Source organism: Dipodomys merriami, unplaced genomic scaffold (genome assembly GCF_024711535.1).
Source record: "Dipodomys merriami isolate MVZ:Mamm:240054 unplaced genomic scaffold, mDipMer1.0.p SCAF_9, whole genome shotgun sequence".
Lineage (NCBI taxonomy): Eukaryota > Metazoa > Chordata > Mammalia > Rodentia > Heteromyidae > Dipodomys > Dipodomys merriami.
Window position 1 is genome coordinate 43,249,113 of NW_027206512.1, and position 21,487 is coordinate 43,270,599.

A 21,487-nucleotide genomic window follows, 5' to 3' on the forward strand; every position below is an offset into this window, starting at 1 on the left:
TATTTTGGAGATGGAGTCTTGTGGACATTGCTGCCTAGGCTGTCTTCAAGCCTCAATCCTCTAGATCTTAGCTTCCTGAGTAATTGGAATTACGAGTGTGAGCCACCAGTACCTGACTGGATTTCATTTTCTAATCCATTTGGTGACTTTTAGTTTTTCAATTAGTGAATAAAAGACCATTTACAAAAAAATTTAGGGTTATTGTTGAAAGCTTAGGTACTGATTTCTCCTTTTCTCTTCAAGGTTTGGTGATTAGCAGAGTTACTGTTTGATTCTTGCCCAATTCTTATTTATCTGTTGTAGTGAAATTTATTCTTAAATGAGAACTTGTTATTGTGTATACAACTGTATCTTCGTTCCTCTTTAGAGTGTAGCATTTCTTACTTTTTTTTTTTGGGTCCAGTTATGGGGCCTGAACTCTGGGCCTGGGCGCTGTCCCTCAGCTCTTCAGCTCAAGGCTAGTGCTCTACCACTTGAGCTACAGCGCCACTTCCGGCTTTTTTCTTTTTGCTTATGTGGTGCTAAGGGCCAGGGCTTCAGGCATGCAAGGCAAGCGCTGTACCACTGAGCCACCTTCCCAGCCCCATGTGTAGCATTTCTTTAAGAATCTTCTGCAGAGGCTGAGAGGGTGGCTCAGGGGAAAAGAGTTCAGGCCCCATGACTGACCAAAAAAAAAAAAAAAGGCTGGCCTTAAAGACAGTTCAGATGAACAGGTGAGTGAAATCAGAGTCAAGGTTTGGACAGGTAATTAACCATCTGGACAAGAAATTGAGCAAAAAGAGACTATGAAACATACTAAACAAACATTGAAGAAGTTCAGTAAATCAAATCAAATAAAAATTCAATGGAAATCATCATCAGTAGATTATACCAAGCAAAAGAAAGCGCGCGCGCACACACACACACACACACACACACACACACACACACACACACACACACACACACACACACACACACACACACACACACACACACACACACACACACACACACACACACACACACACACACACGAAATATTTAATGAAATTATTGAAGAAAAGTTCCTCTAAATATAGACAAAGAAATGGAGACCCAAGTAACTGGAGGTTCTGAGAATCCCAAATAAATATGGCCAGGAAAAAAAAAACCTCTCCATATTGTGTTATAGTTAAAATGCCAAGCACTTAGAACAAAAAAGGAATTGATGCATTTCAAGCCCTAAAACAAGATTACTATATCCACCAAATTATTCCTTAGAAGTGAAGACCTTCAAAATCAAGTATAAACTAAAGCAATTCATGACTATTAAACCATGACCACAGAAGATTCTTTTTTTGGGGGGCGGGGGGGATAGGGCCTGAACTCTGGGCCTGGGCGCTGTCCCTCAGCTCTTCAGCTCAAGGCTAGTGCTCTGCCATTTGAGCCACAGTGCCACTTCTGGCTTTTTCTGCTTATGTGGTGCTGAGGAATCAAACCCAGGGCCTCATGCATGCAAGGCAAGTACTCTACCACTGAGTCACCTTCCTAGCCCCAAGGCCAGCCATTTTTAAATTATTTTGAGTTCTTGGTCAGGCATTTCACCCATTGAAATATTTTGGCTTAAGTTATTTTTAGTTTTTCTTTTTTTAGTTGTACTTGGATTTGAATTCAGGGTTTTGTACTTGCTAGGCAAGTACTCTATGACTTGAGCCATGTCCCAGCCCTGGCCTTAGTTTTTAAAGACTTGGAAACTTGTGGGGCTTTGGTGGCTCATGCCTATTATTCTTGCTACTCAAGAGGTTGAGATCTGAGGATTACATGGGCAGTTCTAGCAGCAACATCAGGAAGACTCATCTTCAATTAAGGAGCTGGGAAGTTGGCTCAGTGGTAGAGTGCTTGCCTTGCATGAATGAGGCCTTGGGTTTGATTCCTCAGCACTACATAAGCAGAAAAACATCAGAAGTGGCGCTGTGGCCCAAGTGGTAGGGTGCTAGCTTTGAGCTCAAGAGCTAAGGGACACCACCAGGTCCAGAGTTCACCTCCCACGACTGACAAAAAAACAAACAGAAAATACCAAAAAAAGCTAGAAATTAAGCTATAGCTCTGGTTGATACTAGCCTTGAGCACCAAAGCTCAGCCACAGTGCCCAGGGCCTGAGTTCAAGCCCCAGGACTGGCACAAATGTAGTTTAAAATGAATGAATTTTTTGAGGAATCATGTTGCCCTTTTTCATGTGTTTGTGGTAATTCTGGGGCTTGAACTCAGGGCCTCTGCACTGGCACTTTGTTATTTTTGCTCAGAGATGGTGTCTACCACTTGAGCCACAGCTCTAGTTCCAACTTTGTAGTGGTTAGTTGGAGAAAAGTGTTACAGACTTTCCTACCTGGATGGCTCTGACCCATGATCCTCAGATCTTGTCTCCTGAGTAGGTAGGATTACAGACATGAGCTATCTATACCATGCCATATTGCCATCTTTATATTTATTGTTTGCAGCTTTGGGAGTTGTGTGGGTGTTAAGGATAGTTAGCTCTACTGCTTTTTATTTATTTTTATCAGCTGTGGGGCTTGAACTTGGGGCCTGGATGTTGTCCCTGAGCCTTTTTGTGCTCAAGGCTAGTGCTCACCCCTAGAGCCACAGCACCACTTGCAGTGGTTAATTGGGGATAAGAGTGTCATGGTGACTTTTCTGTTCCAGCTTAGAACAACAATCCTCAGATTGCAGCCTTCTGAGTAGCAAGTATTATAGGTATGAACCACTGATGCCTGGCTCTGCTTTTCATTTGTAGGCCTTCTTTATGAACTGTCATCTCTTGAGTTCTTCATTTCCTGTACCTTTAGGAGAAAACAAGTCACTGTAACAGTGACACTATAGCAAACCTGACAGAAATCTTAGAGACAATGACTGCATTAATAATAACTATAGAAATGATGGTGGCAAGTAATGTAGAATAAATGATGAAGTTAGAAGTTAATGAAGGTAAAAGGAATAATGAAAGAATGAAATAGAGTAGGGTGCAAGAAAAGGGGGGGAAGGCAGAAACAAAAGTGAAAAGAAGGAAAAAGGAAAAGAATATGAGGAAAAAGAAAAGAATAAAAAAATACCTTAAAAATGAATTCAAAGGGCTGGGAAGGTGGCTTAGTGGTAGAGCGCTTGCCTTGCATGCCTGAGGCCCTGGGTTCGATTCCTCAGCACCACATAAGCAAAAAGAAAAAAGCCGGAAGTGGCGCTGTGGCTCAAGTGGTAGAGTGCTAGCCTTGAGCTGAAGAGCTGAGGGACAGCGCCCAGGCCCAGAGTTCAGGCCCCACGACTGGACCCCCCCCCAATAAATGAATTCAAAATAAAGAAAAACATGCAAATAAGAAAGGTAAGATGAGATAGAAAATTTTTTAAAATGAAAGTATAAAAAAATACTTTAAAAATAGTAAAAAAAAAAAAAAAGTGGAAAAATAAACACTTTCAGGTCCTCTAATGTTGGAATCTGGCAGGTCTGAAATGGAAGGTAGAGGGGTAGTAGGTTATAACTAGAATCTAGTAGTTCCTCTCTGTTCCCACCATACTAATTGGTACTATATGATAAAAGTTGAGTTGGTTTGGGAATGTTATCAGTGTCAGGCTACATTCATTTCGGAACCTTCCTGTTGCTTACTAGGAACTTCTTCTGGCCCCAGTAAATAAATTTAAGTGCTTCTGGTCCAGGGAAACTTTTACAGTTGGTTCCCCTCCACCCCTTCCCCATCCTCCATCCTCCCTTTCTCCCACCTCTCCAGTTTGTGCATCCATAGGCAACAAATACCCAAGCCAAGGGGTCTAGCCAAGGGCTAAAGAGTAGGGGACGCAAACAGCACTAAGGTCTGCACTGGATGGGGAGAACCAAGGGAACCTGATACTACCTGTTGATTTTAGTGCTTTTAGACTCCAGTTCACAGCGAATTGTGGGAGGAAAAATGTTGCAGAAACCGAGAAATCCTAGAGACCTGGACTCAAGAGTTCTTAGTCCTACTTGGCAGCAGTCCTCATACTTCAGTGAGGCAGCTCTACAGTCTGAGCAGTCTGCAGTCTCAGAGCTCTCAGTTGCCATAGTAATCTAACAAGTGGTGGGGGCTTGATCCTTGCTACACAGAGTGTAGACACCAAGTGTCTGCACAGCATAGTCCAAGACCCCTGCTGCTTGCTTAACCCCAGGGGGTCTGTATCTGACTTTCCTTTCTGTCCATGACTGCCATTTGTGGCCATCTTCCATCCATACTCTTTGGCAGGGTATGCCCAAGGATCTCTCTGACTTGTGATTTGTTTCTTATGATTGTTTTGAGTTCCCCAGAATAGCTTAGTTTCAAACTGCTGCTCAAAGTGGCAATAGGTTTGGGGATAATGCAATGAATTTCTTAAGTGCTAGCCTGTCACATAAGAGTTGCTGTTGCCAAATTCTCAGGCTGGATTTAAAACTAAGAGAATTGTCAGTTCTCTCCTGTGGCTTGGACTTTGTTGTCACCAAGAGCTGCCTGACTTGCCTTGTACTTGTGTGACTTTGGCCTCTTCTCCCCACTTAGGAACTAGAGTTAGTAGGGCTAACTGCTTCATACTTCTCTCTGGGTCTCTTTCTGTCTCTGTTTCTTTCTCTCTTTTGTTGTTTCTTCATGCTTTTTTTTTTTTTTAACAGTTCTATTATCTCTTTCTTGATTCCCAGAGCTTTGAATATAGTTAACCTCTAACCTCATAATTTCTTGAGTATTTTGCTCAAGGCTGGCACCCCACTTCCAGCTTCTTGATGGTTAGAGGGGGCTTGTGGCTCACGCCTGTAATCCTAGCTACTCAGGGGGCTGAGATCTGAGGATCACGTTTCAAAGCCAACCCTGGCAGGAAAGTCTGAGACTCTTATCTCCAATAAACCACCCAGAAAACCAGAAGTGGCACTGTGGCTCAAGGTCTGTAGAGCGCTCACCTTGAGCTGAAGAGCTGATGGACAGCGCCCAGGCCCAGAGTTCAAGTTCCATAACGACCAAAAAAAAAAAAAAAAAAAAGAGAGATAAGAGAGTCATAGACTGTCCTATTCAGGCTGGTTTTTGAACTAGGATTGTTGAATCTCAGCCTCTTTAGTAGTTAGGATTTCAGGTGTGAACCATGGTACCTGGCTATTTTTTATTTTAATCAAGTGATATTTACGAAATACAGTTTCAGCATCTTTGCATGATTTTTCTTTTGTATTCTACTAATATAATTTATTCCATTATTGAATATTCAGATATTAAACCAAGTTTGGATTCCTGGAATAAGTTCTACTTGGTAATAGTATATAATTTTTTTTTTGTTTTGTTTTTTTCCCAGTCGTAGGGTTTGAACTCTGGGCCTAGGCACTGTCCCTGAGTTCTTCAGCTCAAGGTCAGTATTCTACCACTTGAGCCAAAGCGCCACCTCTGGTTTTCTGGTGATTAATTGGAGATGAGTCTCATAGGTTTTCTTGCCTAAGGTTGCTTTGCATCTCAATCATCAGATCTCAGCTTCCTGAGTAGCTAGGATTATGGGCATGAGCCACTGGTACCTGGCTTATAATTTTTTTTAATTAAAAAATTATCTTTTAAGTAGTTGTACAAAGAAGTTCCCATTCTACAAAATAGTATATGAGTACAAAGTGTCTGACAGTATTGTCACCCATCTCTCTTAGCTCATCCCTTCTCTCACTTTTTTTCTTTAATTGAGATTAGGTAAGATTGCATAAATTTCACATATTTCACAGTATTGTGGAATAGTGATACTTAGAGTCACACACATTTTACTTTTCACAAGGTAAATTGTCATCATGTTATAATTGTTTTTATATGTTGCTCAGTTTAATTAGCTGGTACTTTGTTGAAGCCTTATATTGTAAGAGTTACTTGTTTGTCTGTAGTTCTGATTTTAAAATTAGGTAAAACTTCATACATTAAATTTACTTGAGCCAGGCACCGGTGGCTCACACCTGTAATCCCAGCTACTCTGAAGGCTGAGATCTGAGGTTAACAGTTCAAAGCCAGTTGAAGCAGGAAAGGCTGTGAGACTCTTTATCTCCAATAAACCACTCAAAACCGGAAGTGGCTGTAGCTCAAGTGATAGAATGCTAGTCTTGAGCTGAAGAGCTGAGGGACAGCGCCTAGGCCCAGAGTTCAAGCCCCAGGACCAACCCCCCCTCCAAAAAAATTTTTTACTTGGAAATATTTGAGCTTCCTGTTTTGTTGTTGTTACTGCTGTTGTCAGAGTCAAAATGGTTTTATGTTTATCAAGTCAAATTCAGCAGTAATGGTATTTGGGCCTGGGCTTTTATTTGTGTGTATCCTTTGACTGCTAATTCAACTTCATTTATTTTAGCCTTATTCAGATTTTGTGGTTCTCCTCAGGCAGTTTTGGTGGTCTTTCTTTCTAGGACTTTGTACATTTCATTTAAGTTATTTAATTTGTCGAAATACAATTATCCATATGGTGCTCTATAACCCATCTATTTCTATGCACTTGGTAATATTGTTTTTCATTTATGAATCTAATAATCCTTTTTCTTTCCTTGCTTAATATTAGCTGAGTGAAGAGATTTTAAGAACTTTTTTAGTTCCCTTTCTCTGTCATTAAGTATTGTGTTGGGAAGCTTTGCTTACTCTTGCTTCTCTGCCAGTGTCTACTTTTTGCTACTCCCTCTTTTCATCTTGCTTCTACGGAGTTTCCCTGTAGTTATTGTTGATTTTTTTCTCAGCTCATAGCATAATTAACTCCATGTGTCTCTTCTCACATACAGATACTTATCTTTGTGAATCTCATTTTTCCAACTGTTAATCCATTTAACAAAAGAACAAACAAAACCATCCTTGCTCCCCGCAAAAACCATTGCTTTTCATTTTGGTTTTTTTTAGAAAAAGCTTTAAATAATGGTTATTTTACAAGTATAGTGTAAAACTTACAAGTGTCATCTCCAATTTTTCTGGTGTACTCTTCGCCTAGCTAACCTAGAAAACAGTTATAATTTGGAGTTAACCTAGAAAAATCAGTTATAATCTCTATAACATAATACATATATTTTATTTTCCTGTAGTCAGTTTTGGTCACTCCTTCCTCCTGTAATAATATATATGTGTATATATATATACACACACTTATATATACATATATTTATACACATTATAGATAGATAGATAAAAGATAGATAAGGGTGTAAAGTAAGAGTGATTAGCCATAGTGCCTTGCTATGCCCTTAGGAAGTTACATGACTTCAGTTTCCTCTGTTAAGTGAAGCAATTAATAATGTTTTGACTCTGCCTTTGACATTTGATGGTCAGGAGAATGAGGCAGGAAGAGTATAAGTTGAGGAGACCACCATGGGCAACTTAGCAAGTTGCTATCTCAAAATAAATAATGTCTCACAAACGATATCATTGTAATAAATGAATTAATTGAATATTTAAATTTCTTGAATTTTCTTGCTATTTAGCAGGAACTCAATAAATGTTAGATTAGTATGATTACAAATGTTTTCACCCATAATAGACATATAAATTGTACTTTTTCTAAATTATATGAGTTAAAATGTGGAATAATTTATTTGTTTTATATTATTATTTGTCCTTTACCCCACAAATACTTCAAAATCAGACACCTAAGGTTATCTTTTGGGGGGGGGGGGAGGGTTGATCATGGGGCTTGAACTCTGGGCCTAGGCTCTGTCCCTCAGCTCAGCTCAAGACTAGTGCTCTACCACTTGAGCCACCCCACTGCTTGCAGTTTTTGAGTGGTTAATTCGAGATAAAAGTCTCAGGGACTTTACTGCCTAGGCTAGCTTCAAACCTCTATCCTCAGATCTTAGCTTCCTGAGTAGTTAAGATTACAGGTGTAAGACACCAGTGCCTAGCTTCTTTTTGTTGTTGTTGTTGTTGTTAGCAACCATTCATGGTTTTATTAATTAGGTAACATTATTCTTTTTTGTTGTTGTTGGTGGTGGTCGTGGGGTCTGAACTCTGGGCCTGGGCACTGTCCCTTAGCTTTTCAGCTCAAGGCTAGCTCTCTACCACTTGAGCTACAGCACCACTTCCAGCTTTTTCTGCTTATATGGTGCTGAGGAATCAAACCCTGGGCCTCATGCATGCAAGGCAAGCACTCTACCACTGAGCCACCTTCCCAGCCTCGGTAAATATTATTCTTATTTCATAGTTTTAAGTAAGCACAGATATGGAACTATAAATATTTTCTAGTTTTAGCAATTGCTATATAGTTTATTAGATGGTAATAAACCTATAGAGGCTAATTTTCAAATATGTATTAACTGGGGCATAGTGGCTTATACTTGTTATTCCAGCTACTTGAGGAAGTGGACCGTACCTCAGTCAACAAGCTGGTAAGGTGGTTCATGCCTTAAATCCCAGTCATGTGGGGGGCATAGGAAAGGGGATAAGGAACCAAACCTCTTTCCTCATACAATCTGCAGCATAATTTTTAAAAGGCTGAAGGTGTGGCTCAAAATGGTAGAACACTTGCCTAGCAAAAGGAAGGGACTGAGTTCAAACCCCAGAACCTGTCTCAGAAAACACATATAAATAGATTTTCATTTATTTATTTTATAGGACCTGTATATGCTAGGCAAGCATTGTATATCTGAAGTATTTCCCAGTCATCTTATACTTTTGTAAATTTACTGTGTGGAGGTTCCTATTCCATTTGGTGTCTTGGTGCTAAGTTTAGATTGGTGTTTATTTAGGGCATCCATTCTCTTCTATATGTTCTGTGTAATGGCTCATCTTCAGTGCTCTGCCCCTGTTTTTTTTTTTTTTTGTTTGTTTTTTGGTCTGGGTTTCCTAGGATCCTGATACTGGGTTCTGATACCAATGAAGTCACAATGTATAAATACTTATCAAACTGCCTCTTATATTAGGCTGCCTATTGTGCCTTTGATCAATCCTAAATCATGGGAGAGGACTACAATGGTATAAATAGTAGGGGAGATTGTATGGTATAGTCCAAAGATAGCCTTCAAATGATCCTTGTTTCCTGGTGTTTACTCGATTGTGTAGTTCTTTTTCACATGAATAAATCTATTAGCAACTAATAAGCTACTGTAGAAATCACTTTGTATGCCTTTTGTTGTTGTTGTTGTTGGTCATGGGGGCGCTGTCCCTCAGCTCTTTAGCTCAAGGTTAGCACTCTACCACTTGAGCCACAGTGCCATCTCCGGCTTTTTCTGCTTATGTGGTGCTGAGGAATCAAACCCACGGCCTCTTGCATGCAAAAGCAAGCACTCTACCACTGAGCCACCTTTCCAGCCCACTTTATTTATTTATTTATTTATTTATTTATTTATTTATTTATTTATTTTTGGGTCCGGTCGTGAGGCCTGTACTCTGGGCCTGGGCGCTGTCCCTCAGCTCTTCAGCTCAAGACTAGCGCTCTACCACTTGAGCCACAGTGCCACTTCCGGCTTTTTTCTTTTTGCTTATGTGGTGCTGAGGAATCGAACCCAGGGCCTCAGGCATGCAAGGCAAGCGCTCTACCACTGAGCCACCTTCCCAGCCCCCAGCCCACTTTATATTCCTTTTGAGGTTAAGTCCTAAAGATTGTCACTTAGGACTTGCTGTCTTAGATAACCTGCTGGAGGAAGGCTTTCCATAAAGGGCATTTCATTCTTCTGTCTAAAAAGATAGTATCTAATAAATAGTTAGTACTGAACTAGAACCTTATGAAAGAGCTTCCATCAAAATATCCTGCAGGTGGGGCTGGGAAGGTGGCTCAGTGGTAAAGCGCTTGCCTCGCATGCATGAAGCCCTGGGTTCGATCCCTCAGCACCACATAAGCCAAAAAAGCAGGAAGTGGCGCTGTGGCTCAAGTGGCAGAGCGCTAGCCTTGAGTTAAAGAGTTGAGGGACAGCGCCCAGGCCCAGAGTTCAGGCCCCATGACTGGACCCACCCCCCCACAATAAAACCAAAATATCCTGCAGGCTCTGTCAAACTTCAGACAACTGCACCCATGACAAAGTGCGACCTTATGAGAAATTCCAAGCTGAACCCACCTAGCCCAGGCAGCCTTCCAGTTGTTTATTCTGAAAATCTGTGATAAATGTTTACTGTTTAATGTTATATAGTAATAGATGACAAAAATATGTCTTGTTTTCTATTTGTAAAAAGTAGAAAAGAGTTGAGCGCCAATGGTTCATGCTGTAATCTTAGCTACTCAGGAGGCTGAAGTCTGAGAATCATAGTTTGAAGCCAACCCTGGCAGGAAAATCTGTGAGACTCTTATCTCCAACTCAGAAAAACGCGGAAGTGGCACTGTAGCTCAAGTGGTAGAGGGTAGCGTTGAGCACAAGAGGCCCAGGAACAGCGTCCAGGCCCTCAGTTCAAACCCCAGGAATGCTCTCCCCCTCCCCCCCAAAAAGAAAAGATCTGGTCATGAGTGATTCATGCCCATAATCCTAGCTACTCAGGAGGATGAGCTATGAGGATCACAGTTCAAAGCCAGCTTGGGGAAGTAAAGACTGTTGAATGCCTTTTTTGTTTTTGTTTTTGTTTTAGTCAGTTGTGGGGCCTGAACTCTAGGCTTGGACACTGTCCCTCAGCTCTTCAGCTCAAGGTTAGTGCTCTAGCACTTGAGCCACAGTGCCACTTCCGGCTTCTTTTTCTGCTTATGTGGTACTGAGGAATCGACCCAGGGCCTCATGCGTGCAAGGCAAGCGCTTTACACGGACTTTCCTGCTCGGGCTGGCTTTGAACCATGATGCTCAGATCTCAGCCTCCTGAATAGCTATGATTACAGGCGTGAGCCACTGGCGCCTGGCATAAGGTTTTTTTTAATGGGTGAAGCTATTAGATAAGTTATGTCAGAAAACTTTTTTTTTATATTTTATTATTTTATTTATTCATTTTATTATTATTTTTTTTGGTCGGTTGTGGGCCTGAACTCTGGGCCTGGGCACTGTCCCTCAGCTCTTCAGTTCAAGGTTAGCCCTCTACCACTTGAGCCAAAGTGCCACTTCCGTCTTTTTCTGTTTATGTGGTGCTGAAGAATCGAACCCAGGGCCTCATGCATGCAAGGCAAGCACTCTACCACTGAGCCACCTTCCCAGCCCAGAAAACTTTTTTGTAAGGTGATTTCAGGTAACCTCCTTAGTTCTACTGTTGTGATTGTCACGATTGTCTTTTATTTCTTAACATCTCTTTTGCTTCTTATTTATTTATTTATTCATTTTACCAATACTGGGGCTTGAACTCTCAGGGCTTCAAAGTTTTGCTTGGCTTTTTTGTTCATGGATGGTCTTCTACCACTTGAGCCATGCTGCTAGTTCCAGCTTTGTGCTGGTTAATTGAAGATGAGGGTCTTACAGATTTGTCTCTGGAATTGGCTTCAACCTGTATTGGCTTCAAATGGTGAGCCTCAGATCACAATCTCCTGAGTTGGTAGGATTTATAGTGTGAGCCACCTGCACCCATCTGTCTTTATTCTTAGTATTCCTATATTCCAGATGTTGTCTATGTATTATTCTTTTCTTCCAATCAGATAACTATCTATTAAAATGTTAGTAGAAGAATATATAAAGCTTAAAAAATCCTAACTTCACTTTTTACCAACCACAGACAGTATTTCTACACCAAGATCCGTAGCTTAATAAGAGCAGAATGGCAGAGAGGGGCTTGCTGTCATGAATGGAATAGCTTCTAGTATACTTATCTATTGTGAACTTTGGACCTTTTCACCAGTGAATACTGTTGCTGAAGATTTTATTTGTTTATTTCACTTATATTCAGTTTTTTTTTGGGAATAGGAATATGCAGATGGTTGTATTTCATGTGACAGGTAGTGTTTCTACCTAATGTATATAATACATCTTTTTTATTTCTGATGTTAGTAATTTGTGACTTAGCTTTTTTCTTTCTATTCTTGCTAGAGGGTGGTCAGTTTAATTAGCTTTTCCTTTTGTATAATTGGTTTCTAATTATTTGATACATGAATAAATAATTATTTGCAGAGAAAACAGGCCAGCATCAAGAAAGAAATGTGAATAGTGATTATTTTCTAGGGTTAAGAAATCGAGAATTTGGGGCTGGGAAGGTGGCTCAGTGGTAGAGTGCTTGCCTTGCATGCATGAGGCCCTGGGTTTGATTCCTCAGCACCACATAAGCAAAAAGAAAAAGTGGTAGAGCGCTAGCCTTGAGCTAAAGAGCTGAGGGACAGTGCCCAGGCCCATAGTTCAGGCCCCACGACCGGACCCCCCCCCAAAAAAAAAAATCGAGAATTTGTCTTTATTGAAATCACAAAATGCATATGTGAGGCTAAGGGTATGTGGCTTAAAATATACACAAAGCCTTAGGCTTGGTTGTAGCATTTCTTTCTTTTTTTTTTTTTTTTTTTGGGTCCGGTCGTGGGCCTGAACTCTGGGCCTTGGGTTCTGTCCCTCAGCTCTTCAGCTCAAGGCTAGCACTCTACCACTTGAGCCACAGCGCCACTTCTGGCTTTTTTTTCCTGCTTATGTGGTGCTGAGGAATCGAACCCAGGGCCTCATGCATGCAAGGCAAGCACTCTACCACTGAGCCACCTTTTCAGCCCCTCGGTTGTAGCATTTCAAATGAAAAATAAAACACACTTGTTTTATAGCCATAAATAATAGGAAAGTTTATAATTACAGCTATATGGAAACATTTAAACATGGCTTTATTTTGTGACATCATAATCATGTTAAAGTAGCAGTTTTTACAAAAGCACATAAAGCAACTTTGATTATAAAATATAAAAGAAGCAATTGATGATGTAAAATATCAAGTCAGTTTGATTGTACATATATGGCCCAGACCTTTTTTTTGTCTGTTGTGGGGCTTGAACTCTGGACCTGAGCTCTGTCCCTAAGCTCTTCAGCTCAAGGCTAGTGCTCTACCACTTGAGCCACAGCACCAGTCCAGTTTTCTGAGTGGTTTATTGGAGATAAGAGTCTCACAGACTTTCCTGCCCAGGCTGGCTTTGAACTGCTATCTTCAGATCTCAGCCTCTTGAGTAGCTGGGATTACAGGTGTGAGGCACTGGTGCTTGGCTAAAGCCTAGACCTTTTTACTTGAGCTAGATATAAACTTAGTAATGAAAGCTGGATTTGATAACATAAACTTGTAGTCTAAACTATTCAGAAGATGGAAGGGAGAAGGATCACTTGGGATCAGTGTAGGCAGGCTTTTGTACCATAGTAAGACATTTTGAGTGAATGAATTTATGAATAAATGAATCTATTAACACTCTTTACTTTGGTGCTACAGATGTAGCTCAGCTGTAGAGCACTTTGCTAGCGTGTATAAGACCCTGGATTTGATTCCTGGGAATGAATGAATATAAAATTTATAGTTAGCTTTAAAAATCTAGTTTGACTTTCCCTAACTTATGTAACTGGAAACCCCAACCCCCTCACCCCGTACATCACCTCTGTAATAACACTAACAATTTTTTTTTTAAAGATCTAGTTTGAATGGAACTCAGGACTGAATACATAGTACCACTGAGCTATATCATCATTTCCATCTCCTCCCCTTTTTTGTGTGTCTGTTTGTTGATCTTGGGGCTTATATTGAGGGACTGGGTGCTATCCCTGAGCTTCTTTTGCTTACTACTACTACTTGAGCCACCAGCTACTTTTGGCTTTTTTTTTTTGGTCGGTCGTGGGACTTGAACTCTGGGCCTGGGCGCTGTCCCTCAGCTCTTCAGCTCAAGGCGAGTGCTCTACCACTTGAGCTACAAGCTACTTCCGGTTTTCTGGTGGTTTATTGGAGATAGGAGTCTCACAGTCTCTCCTGCCCTCCTGCCTGGGCTGGCTTTGAACCGCAATCCTCAGATCTCAGCCTCCTGAGTAGCTAGGATTACAGGTGTGAGCCACCAGCACCCGGCACTTTTGGCTTTTTCTGAGTGTTTATTGGAGATAAGAGTCTCATGGGTTTTCCAGCCTGGGCTGAATTATGATCTTCAGATTTCAGCCTCCCAAGTAGCTATGATTACAGGCATGAGCCATTATTACTTACCCAAGATTTGTTGTTGTTTTTTTGGTCGGTCGTGGGGCTTGAACTCTGGACTTGAGCGCTGTCCCTGAGCTCCTCAGCTCAAGGTGAGCACTTTTGTCATTTGAGCTGCAGCACTACTTCAAGTTTTCTGGTGGTTAATTGGAGATAAGAGTCTGTCTCCTGGACTTTGCTATTGGGGCAATCCTCACATCTCAGCCTCCTGAGTAGCTAGGATTACAGATGTGAGCCACTGGAGCCTGGCCCAGATTTGTTTTTAAAAAATCAAATTGCTTTCCTAGTCATCACTAAGTACCATAGTTGATCATATATTGTTCATTTATATATTTTTACAGATGGTAGTAAAAACTTTTATGGATATGGATCAAGATTCAGAAGATGAAAAGCAGCAGTATCTCCCACTAGCCTTGCATCTTGCATCTGAATTCTTCCTCAGGAACCCTAATAAAGATGTACGTCTCCTTGTAGCTTGTTGTTTGGCTGACATATTTCGCATATATGCCCCAGAAGCTCCATATACTTCCCATGATAAACTTAAGGTAAATACAATGTTTACAAACTTTTACAAAAGTAAAAATTGACTTATTTTTGTTGTATAGTTTATCTTTATGAGCATGTTTTATATTCTTATAATTTTGATTGTATTATTAGTTTTATTATTATATTAATTATTGTATTATTAGACAGTTTTCATGTCTCCAAGAATAGTGTTACTCTGAGCTTTTGAAAAGTAAAAATTAAAAGTTATCCTTTAAGCTAGTCCATCACAAAGCCTACATATTAATAATAGATTAATGATGGTTTTAAAAACTGTGCTGTACTAGAATTTATACGTTCAAATAGCTATATTCCCCTATAGGTTACTTAACAAGCAAAACTGTGTGCTTATATTGGTGATTCTGCCTTCATTCACAATGTTTCAGGAACATTTATATAGCTCCCTTGAACTGATTTCATTCAATAATATGAAAACTAAAATGAAAATTAATACAAAAACATGAAAAGTTAATATGAATAATAAAATCAATTATTCTTGGAAAGTTTTACTCTTTTGGACAACTTTCTGGTAAATGCTGTAGGGTTCCCTCCCCATCCATAGTTTCTCTTTCAGAGTTTTAGTCACTTACAGCTGACTATGGTCAAAAGTAGTAAATGGAAAATTCTAGAAATAAATGATTCAGAAATGTCAAAATCTCACTGTTTTGCAGAGAATAGTGAAATATTATACTCTTCTGTTTCATCTTTCCTGAGACAAGAATCATCCCTCTATCCTGTATTACACTGTATATGCTGCCAGACCATTAGTCACTTAATGGCTGTCTCAGTTATCAACTGTCACCGTATTTTACTTAATGTTCCCCAGATGCAAACTTTTATAACGTATTGTTTTGTTTTATTTCATTATTAATGTTAATCCCTTACCATGCCTAATTTATGTATTCAGCTCTCATAGGTATGTGTATATAGTGTTAAAAAAAAAAAACTATTGAGGGGGCTTGGAATGTGAGTTAGGGGTAGAGTGTTTGCCTAGCATTCATGAAGGTCCTGGGTTCGATTCCTCAGTACTACATAAACAGAAAAAGCCGTAAGTAGCGCTGTGGCTCAAGTGATAGGAGTGCTATCCTTGAGCAAAAGAAGCTTAGGGAAAATGCCCAGGCCCTAAGTTCAGGCCTCCAAACTGGCAAAAAAGAAAAAAAAAAAACCCAAAACAAAAATTACTATAGGTTTATTAATGTCTAGTCTCAGGCATCTGCTGGTAATCTCGGAGTATATCCACTCTGTATAAGGGAGAATTATAGTAGTGCAGAACTCATATTGTAGCACGTTGGTACTATTTTGAATTAAAAGTTCTAAAGAAAGTTCAACTAGAAATGAAGTCTCTGGGTGGTAGCTGACATCTGTAGTCGTAGAACGTTATTGACTGAGGCTAGAGGATTGAGAATTTGAGGCCAGACTAGGCTACCGACTCAAATCCTGCCTCAAAATAAAAGCAGCAAAAAAAGAATTAAAGCACAATCATCACTCTTTTTTTTTTTTTGTGAAAATACTGTACAGAGGGGTTACAATTACATGGACAAGATAATGAGTACATTTCTTGTCAAGCATTGTCTTATCAAGCACAATCATCACTCTTGTACTAGTTGTTTACATCTTTGTAGATGCACATCAAATTCAAAACTGGGTCATGAAAATTGATATTTATATGTAGGAAATAGTGGATTGGCTTATTCAGCTTCTTAAAAATGAAGATAGTTGTTTGACATGCAAGGTGAAGATGCTGAGTGATGTGGAAGTTCTGTAGTAAAAGTTATACAGTTGAATAAGACACAGACGCTGGGTTCTTAGAAAGAGAAAGGCTAAAGATGAGTATAACTAACCATCTTTATTTTTGCTTCTTATTTCGCAGTCATTTTGAATAATGGGCCTTGCATAGTTTTAAGTTATTCAGTTAAAGGAGAGTTTTATTTGTTTTTTGTAACAAATATATAGAGAATATAGAGACAATGTGATGTGAAAGAATAAGTATGTCTAAATTAATATATTTTATTTTTTTTAACAGGACATATTTTTGTTTATTACCAGACAATTAAAAGGTTTGGAGGATACAAAGAGCCCACAATTTAATAGATACTTTTATTTATTAGAGGTAAAAAAATCCTAACACTTTCTTTTATAAATGTCAGTTCTATGTACTAGCAAATTTTTGTATTTATGATATTAAATGAACCATTGTTTTATAGAAATCCACCTAATGAGAAACATTTTACATTTACAAGGAAAAGAAAATCTTACCATGTTCCTTATAGTTTGAAAAGATAAATGTATTCTAATGGATGCAGATTAGTTTGAAACCAGCTTTCATTGTATCTTTCATTGTATCTTTCTGATCTAAAATAGATTTTCAGTGCTCCTTAACATTCTGTTTATGTATATTATGTATGTTTATCAACCTCTCTGTTAATAAATCTGAAAAAAGTTCATGCTATCAAGTGTATGTCTTTTTAAATGTAGACTATTTAACACTTGTAGTTTATACATTGAGTCATTATAGGCTCTAATAAAAATTCGTAATTCTAAAAATTAAATTTTACTAGTGATAAAAATTTAAATTTACTAATAAGTTTAGTTTTGTGTTGCTATTCTGTACATATGAGATTAATTATTTTTATTTATTCATTTTAAGAATTTAGCTTGGGTTAAGTCGTATAACATCTGCTTTGAATTGGAAGATTGCAATGAAATTTTTATCCAGCTTTTTAGGACTCTCTTCTCAGTAATCAAGTAAGTTTCTTTTCAAATCATTTGTTTCTTTTTTTTTCCCCTCTGTATATATTGAAGTCTCTTATGCTCTAATTTGTGGTTGAAGAATTTTTAGACTTAAAAGATTGTTTCTTTAGAAGTGGTAATATGAAGAGGAAAATAAGTTATCTTGGCCATTATACTGCTGTTTTGAATTTATAATACAAATTTATTGGTTGCTGTGAAGTAGTAGAGAAGTATTAAGCAGAGCCCTTGTTTTGAAAAAACTTAGCAGTAGAAGCAGTAACATACAGTTGGAACATGAGTGATGTAAGATTTTAAGTCATGGGCTGGGAAGGTGGCTCAGTGGTAAAGCGCTTGCCTTGCATGCATGAGGCCCTGGGTTCGATTCCTCAGCACCACATAAGCAAAAAGAAAAAAGCCAGAAGTGGCGCTGTGGCTCAAGTGGTAGAGTGCTATTCTTGAGCTGAAGAGCTGAGGGACAGCGCCCAGGCCCAGAGTTCAGGCCCCACAACCGGACCAAAAAAAAAAAAAAAAAAAAGATTTTAAGTCATGAAATAGCAAATTATGAGAAGAAATCACAAGTGATCTGTGTACCATTAGTGATGAGAAGCATGATATCCAAATCCTTAAGCATACTGATTTTGATACCTTTATCCATGTATAAAGTAACCATTTGGTACATGGCATGTACCAAATGTATGTTTCTCATCAGCTGCCCTTGACTATCTGGTTTGTTTTGATAATTTTCTATGGCCTTTCCTTGGGAGAACTAAAGTTCTTCCATTCCCATTTAGAGATTGGGGAAAAATTATAAAACACTGCTTAAGTCAGCTTTTGTTTCATAGAAATAGGAAAAGTAATACAGCATGAGAGTGTTGGCTTCGAACAGGTTACTGGACAGAAGATCTCAAAATGATGTTTTTGTATTTTTCTTTTTCTTTTTCTTTTTGGGTCTGGTCATGGGGCCTGAACTCTGGGCCTGGGTGCTGTCCCTCAGCTCTTCAGTTCAAGGCTAGCGCTCTACCACTTGAGCTGCAGCACCACTTCCAGCTTTTTTCTTTTTTGTTTATGTAGTGCTGAGGAATCAAACCCAGGGCCTTAGGCATGCAAGGCAAGCACTCTTCCACTGAGCCACCTTCCCAGCCCTTGTATTTTTCTTATAGTTAAGAAAGGCTTTTGCTGGACTAACTTTGAGCAGAAGAGCTCAGGGGCAGCAACTAGACCCTGAGTTCAAGCCCTACAAAGGACAAAAAAAAAAAAAAAGCATCTAAATGAGTTGTATTATAAAGCATTTGAATATGTAAACAATGTCTTACATAAATTTTAAATTTCTAATGGCAAAATTCAGACAAGTAGGAAGAACATGCAATTTATTTTAATACTTTATCAATTCCACTATGTCCAAAAGAATTATCCTTTTTTTTTGGTCAGTTGTGAGGCTTGAACTCAGGGCCTGGGTGCTGTCTCTAAGCTCTCCTCTTGCTCAAAGCTAATGCTCTACTACTTTGAGCCACAGTGCCACTTCTGGTTTTTTAATGGTTAATTAATTAGAGATAAGAGTCTCAAGGCGACTTTTCTGCCCAGGCTGGCTCCTAACCATGATCCTCAAATCTCAGCCTCCTGAGTAATTTAGGACTGCAGGCATGAGCCACCAGCACCTGGCTAATTGTCCTTTTGTTGTTGTTGTTTTGTTTTTGTCAGTTGTGAGGCTTGAACTCTGGGCCTGGATGCTGTCCCTCAGCTCTTCAGTTCAAGGCTAGTGCTCTACCAGTTGAGCCACAGCGCCACTTCTGGTTTTCTAGTGGTTCATTGGAGATAAGAGTCTTATGGCCTTTCCTGCCCAGGCTAGTTTTGAACTGCAGTCCTCAGATCTCAGCCTCCTGAGTAGCTAGGATTTCAGGCATGAGCCACTGGCGCCGGACTTAATTATCCTTTTAATAAATGGCTCTGACCATACTTCCAAGTGTTCATTAGCCATATATAGGTAATGATTTGCATTATGGAGAACAGTTTTCTATGGATTTTTTTAAATAAAAACTGAATAGAATATAAAATTAATATTAACCTAGAATAAACAGTAAAGAATCAGACAGGCCTAATTTTAAGACAGAAATCTATGCAAAAGATTGAATGAGAAAAAAAAAACTTTTGGTAGGATTTGACTACCAGTAGGCCCTTCCTTCCTTCCTTCCTTCCTTCCTTCCTTCCTTCCTTCCTTCCTTCCTTCCTTCCTTCCTTCCTTCCTTCCTTCCTTCCTTCCTTCCTTCCTTCCTTCCTTCCTTCCTTCCTTCCTTCCTTCCTTCCTTCCTTCCTTCCTTCCTTCCTTCCTTCCTTCCTTCCTTCCTTCCTTCCTTCCTTCCTTCCTTCCTTCCTTCCTTCCTTCCTTCCTTCCTTCCTTCCTTCCTTCCTCTCTCTTTTCTTTCTCACTGTCCCTGAGCTCTTCTGTTCAAGGCAAGTGCTCTACCACTTGAGCCACAGCACCACTTCTGGTTTTCAGGAGTTAATTGGAGATAAAAGTCTCACTGACTTTCCTGCCCTGGCTGGCTTTTGAACTGTGATCCTCAGATCTCAGCCTCCTGAGTAGCTAGGATTACAGGCGTGAGCCACCAGCACCCGGCAGACACATATTATTTCTTTACAAAATGCTTTGTTTTTTTACTCATATGCACATTTATATCTTGTAGATTTTTTAGTCTGGAGTACTTCCTTTAACATTTCCTTTTTTTTTTTTTTGGTCAGTCATGGGAGCTGAACTCTGGGCCTGGGCACTGTCCCTCAGCTCTTCAGCTCAAGGCTAGTGCCCTACCACTTGGGCCACAGTGCCACTTCTGCCTTTTTTCTGCTTATGTGGTGCAGAAGAATTGAACCCAGGGCCTCATGCATGTGAGGCAAGCACTGTACCGCTGAGCCAACTTCCTAGCCCATATTTCCATTTCTGGTAGTGTAGGTCTGCTGGTGATGAATTCTCTTATTTTTTGTATGTTTGAAAATTCCCTCCCTGGGTTCGATTCCTCGGCACCACATAAGCAGAAAAAGCTGCAAGTGTTGCTGTGGCTCAAATGGTAGGTCACTAGCCTTGAGCTGAAGAGCTCAGGGACAGTGCCCAGGCCAAGTTCAGGCCACATGACCGACCAAAAATAAATACGCATATACACAAAAAGGAAGAAATACTATTTATGATACATAATTACCTAAAAATAAATTTAAAATATCTGAAAAGTAGCTGGGGGTGGAGGGGAGTAGAGCAGAGGGTAACATTAAGAATAGCACAGAACCAGTGGCTCATGCCTGTAATCCTAGCTACTCAGGAGGCTGAGAGCTGAGGATCTTGGTTCAACACCAGCCCTGGCAGGAAAGTCTGTGACTCTTATCTTCAATTAACTACCTGAAAACCAGAAGTGGCACTGTGGCTCAAATGGTAAAGTGTTCACCGTGTGCTGAAGAGCTCAGGTATGGCCCCTAGGCCCAGAGATCAACTGGTACAACTGACCCCTCCCCGACCTGGCCCCCCCCCAAAAAAAAAATGGTAGAAGAGGCTGGGCACCAGTGGTAATCCTAACTACTCAGGAGTCTGAGATCTGAGGTTTGTAGTTCGAAGCCAGACCGGGCAGAAAAGTCCCCATTAGACTCTTACCTTCAACTAGCCACTCAAAAACCAGAAGTAGCTCAAGTGGTAGAGTGGTAGCCTTGAGCACAAAGAGCACAAAGAGGCTCAGGGAAAGCGCCCAAGACCTGAATTCAAGCCCCACAACCAACCAACAACAACAAAAAAAGCTGGAAGTGGGCTGTGGCTCACATAGTAGATTTTCAGCCTTGAACTAAAAAGCTACCAAAAGCATGAGGCCCTGAGTTCAAGGCAGAGTACTGGCATCAAAAAACAAACAACAAAACCCTACATGTATGCAAGGCAAGCACTCTACTGCTGAGCTACCTTCCCAGTCTGTGTGTATGCTTATTAAGCTTTTAGGATATGTGGGTTTATACTAAATTATATTCTCTATTAAAGTTCCAGGGATTATTCCCTCTTCTCCATTCAGTGGGTTCTTAAAGTCAGGGCATTTCCTTGTGTGATCATCAAGCTGATCATTAAGCACTTGAAGATTCTTTGGGCTTATTACTCTGTCAGTCTTTCTATCTCTTCTGATACACTACTTGCAAACTATACTCTGGGGAATCATCAGGCCCTTTGATGGCTTCTTGCCCATACAGCCTACACTTTTCCTAGGCAATTGACTTGAAAATGATCTGGTTTTGTTTTTCCTTCCAAA

General features: G+C 39.9%; 1 protein-coding gene across 2 annotated transcripts in view; it reads left to right on the forward strand.

The window, feature by feature from the left end:
• Pds5a (PDS5 cohesin associated factor A) overlaps positions 1 to 21,487 on the forward strand; it is a 94,674-nt gene that overhangs the window by 8,241 nt on the left and 64,946 nt on the right. For both annotated transcript variants that reach the window (XM_070012674.1, XM_070012675.1), the window contains exons 3-5: positions 14,291 to 14,494; positions 16,516 to 16,602; positions 17,140 to 17,237. In XM_070012674.1, the coding sequence (XP_069868775.1) occupies positions 14,291 to 14,494; positions 16,516 to 16,602; positions 17,140 to 17,237 (389 nt within the window). The remainder of the gene's footprint in view (positions 1 to 14,290; positions 14,495 to 16,515; positions 16,603 to 17,139; positions 17,238 to 21,487) is intronic.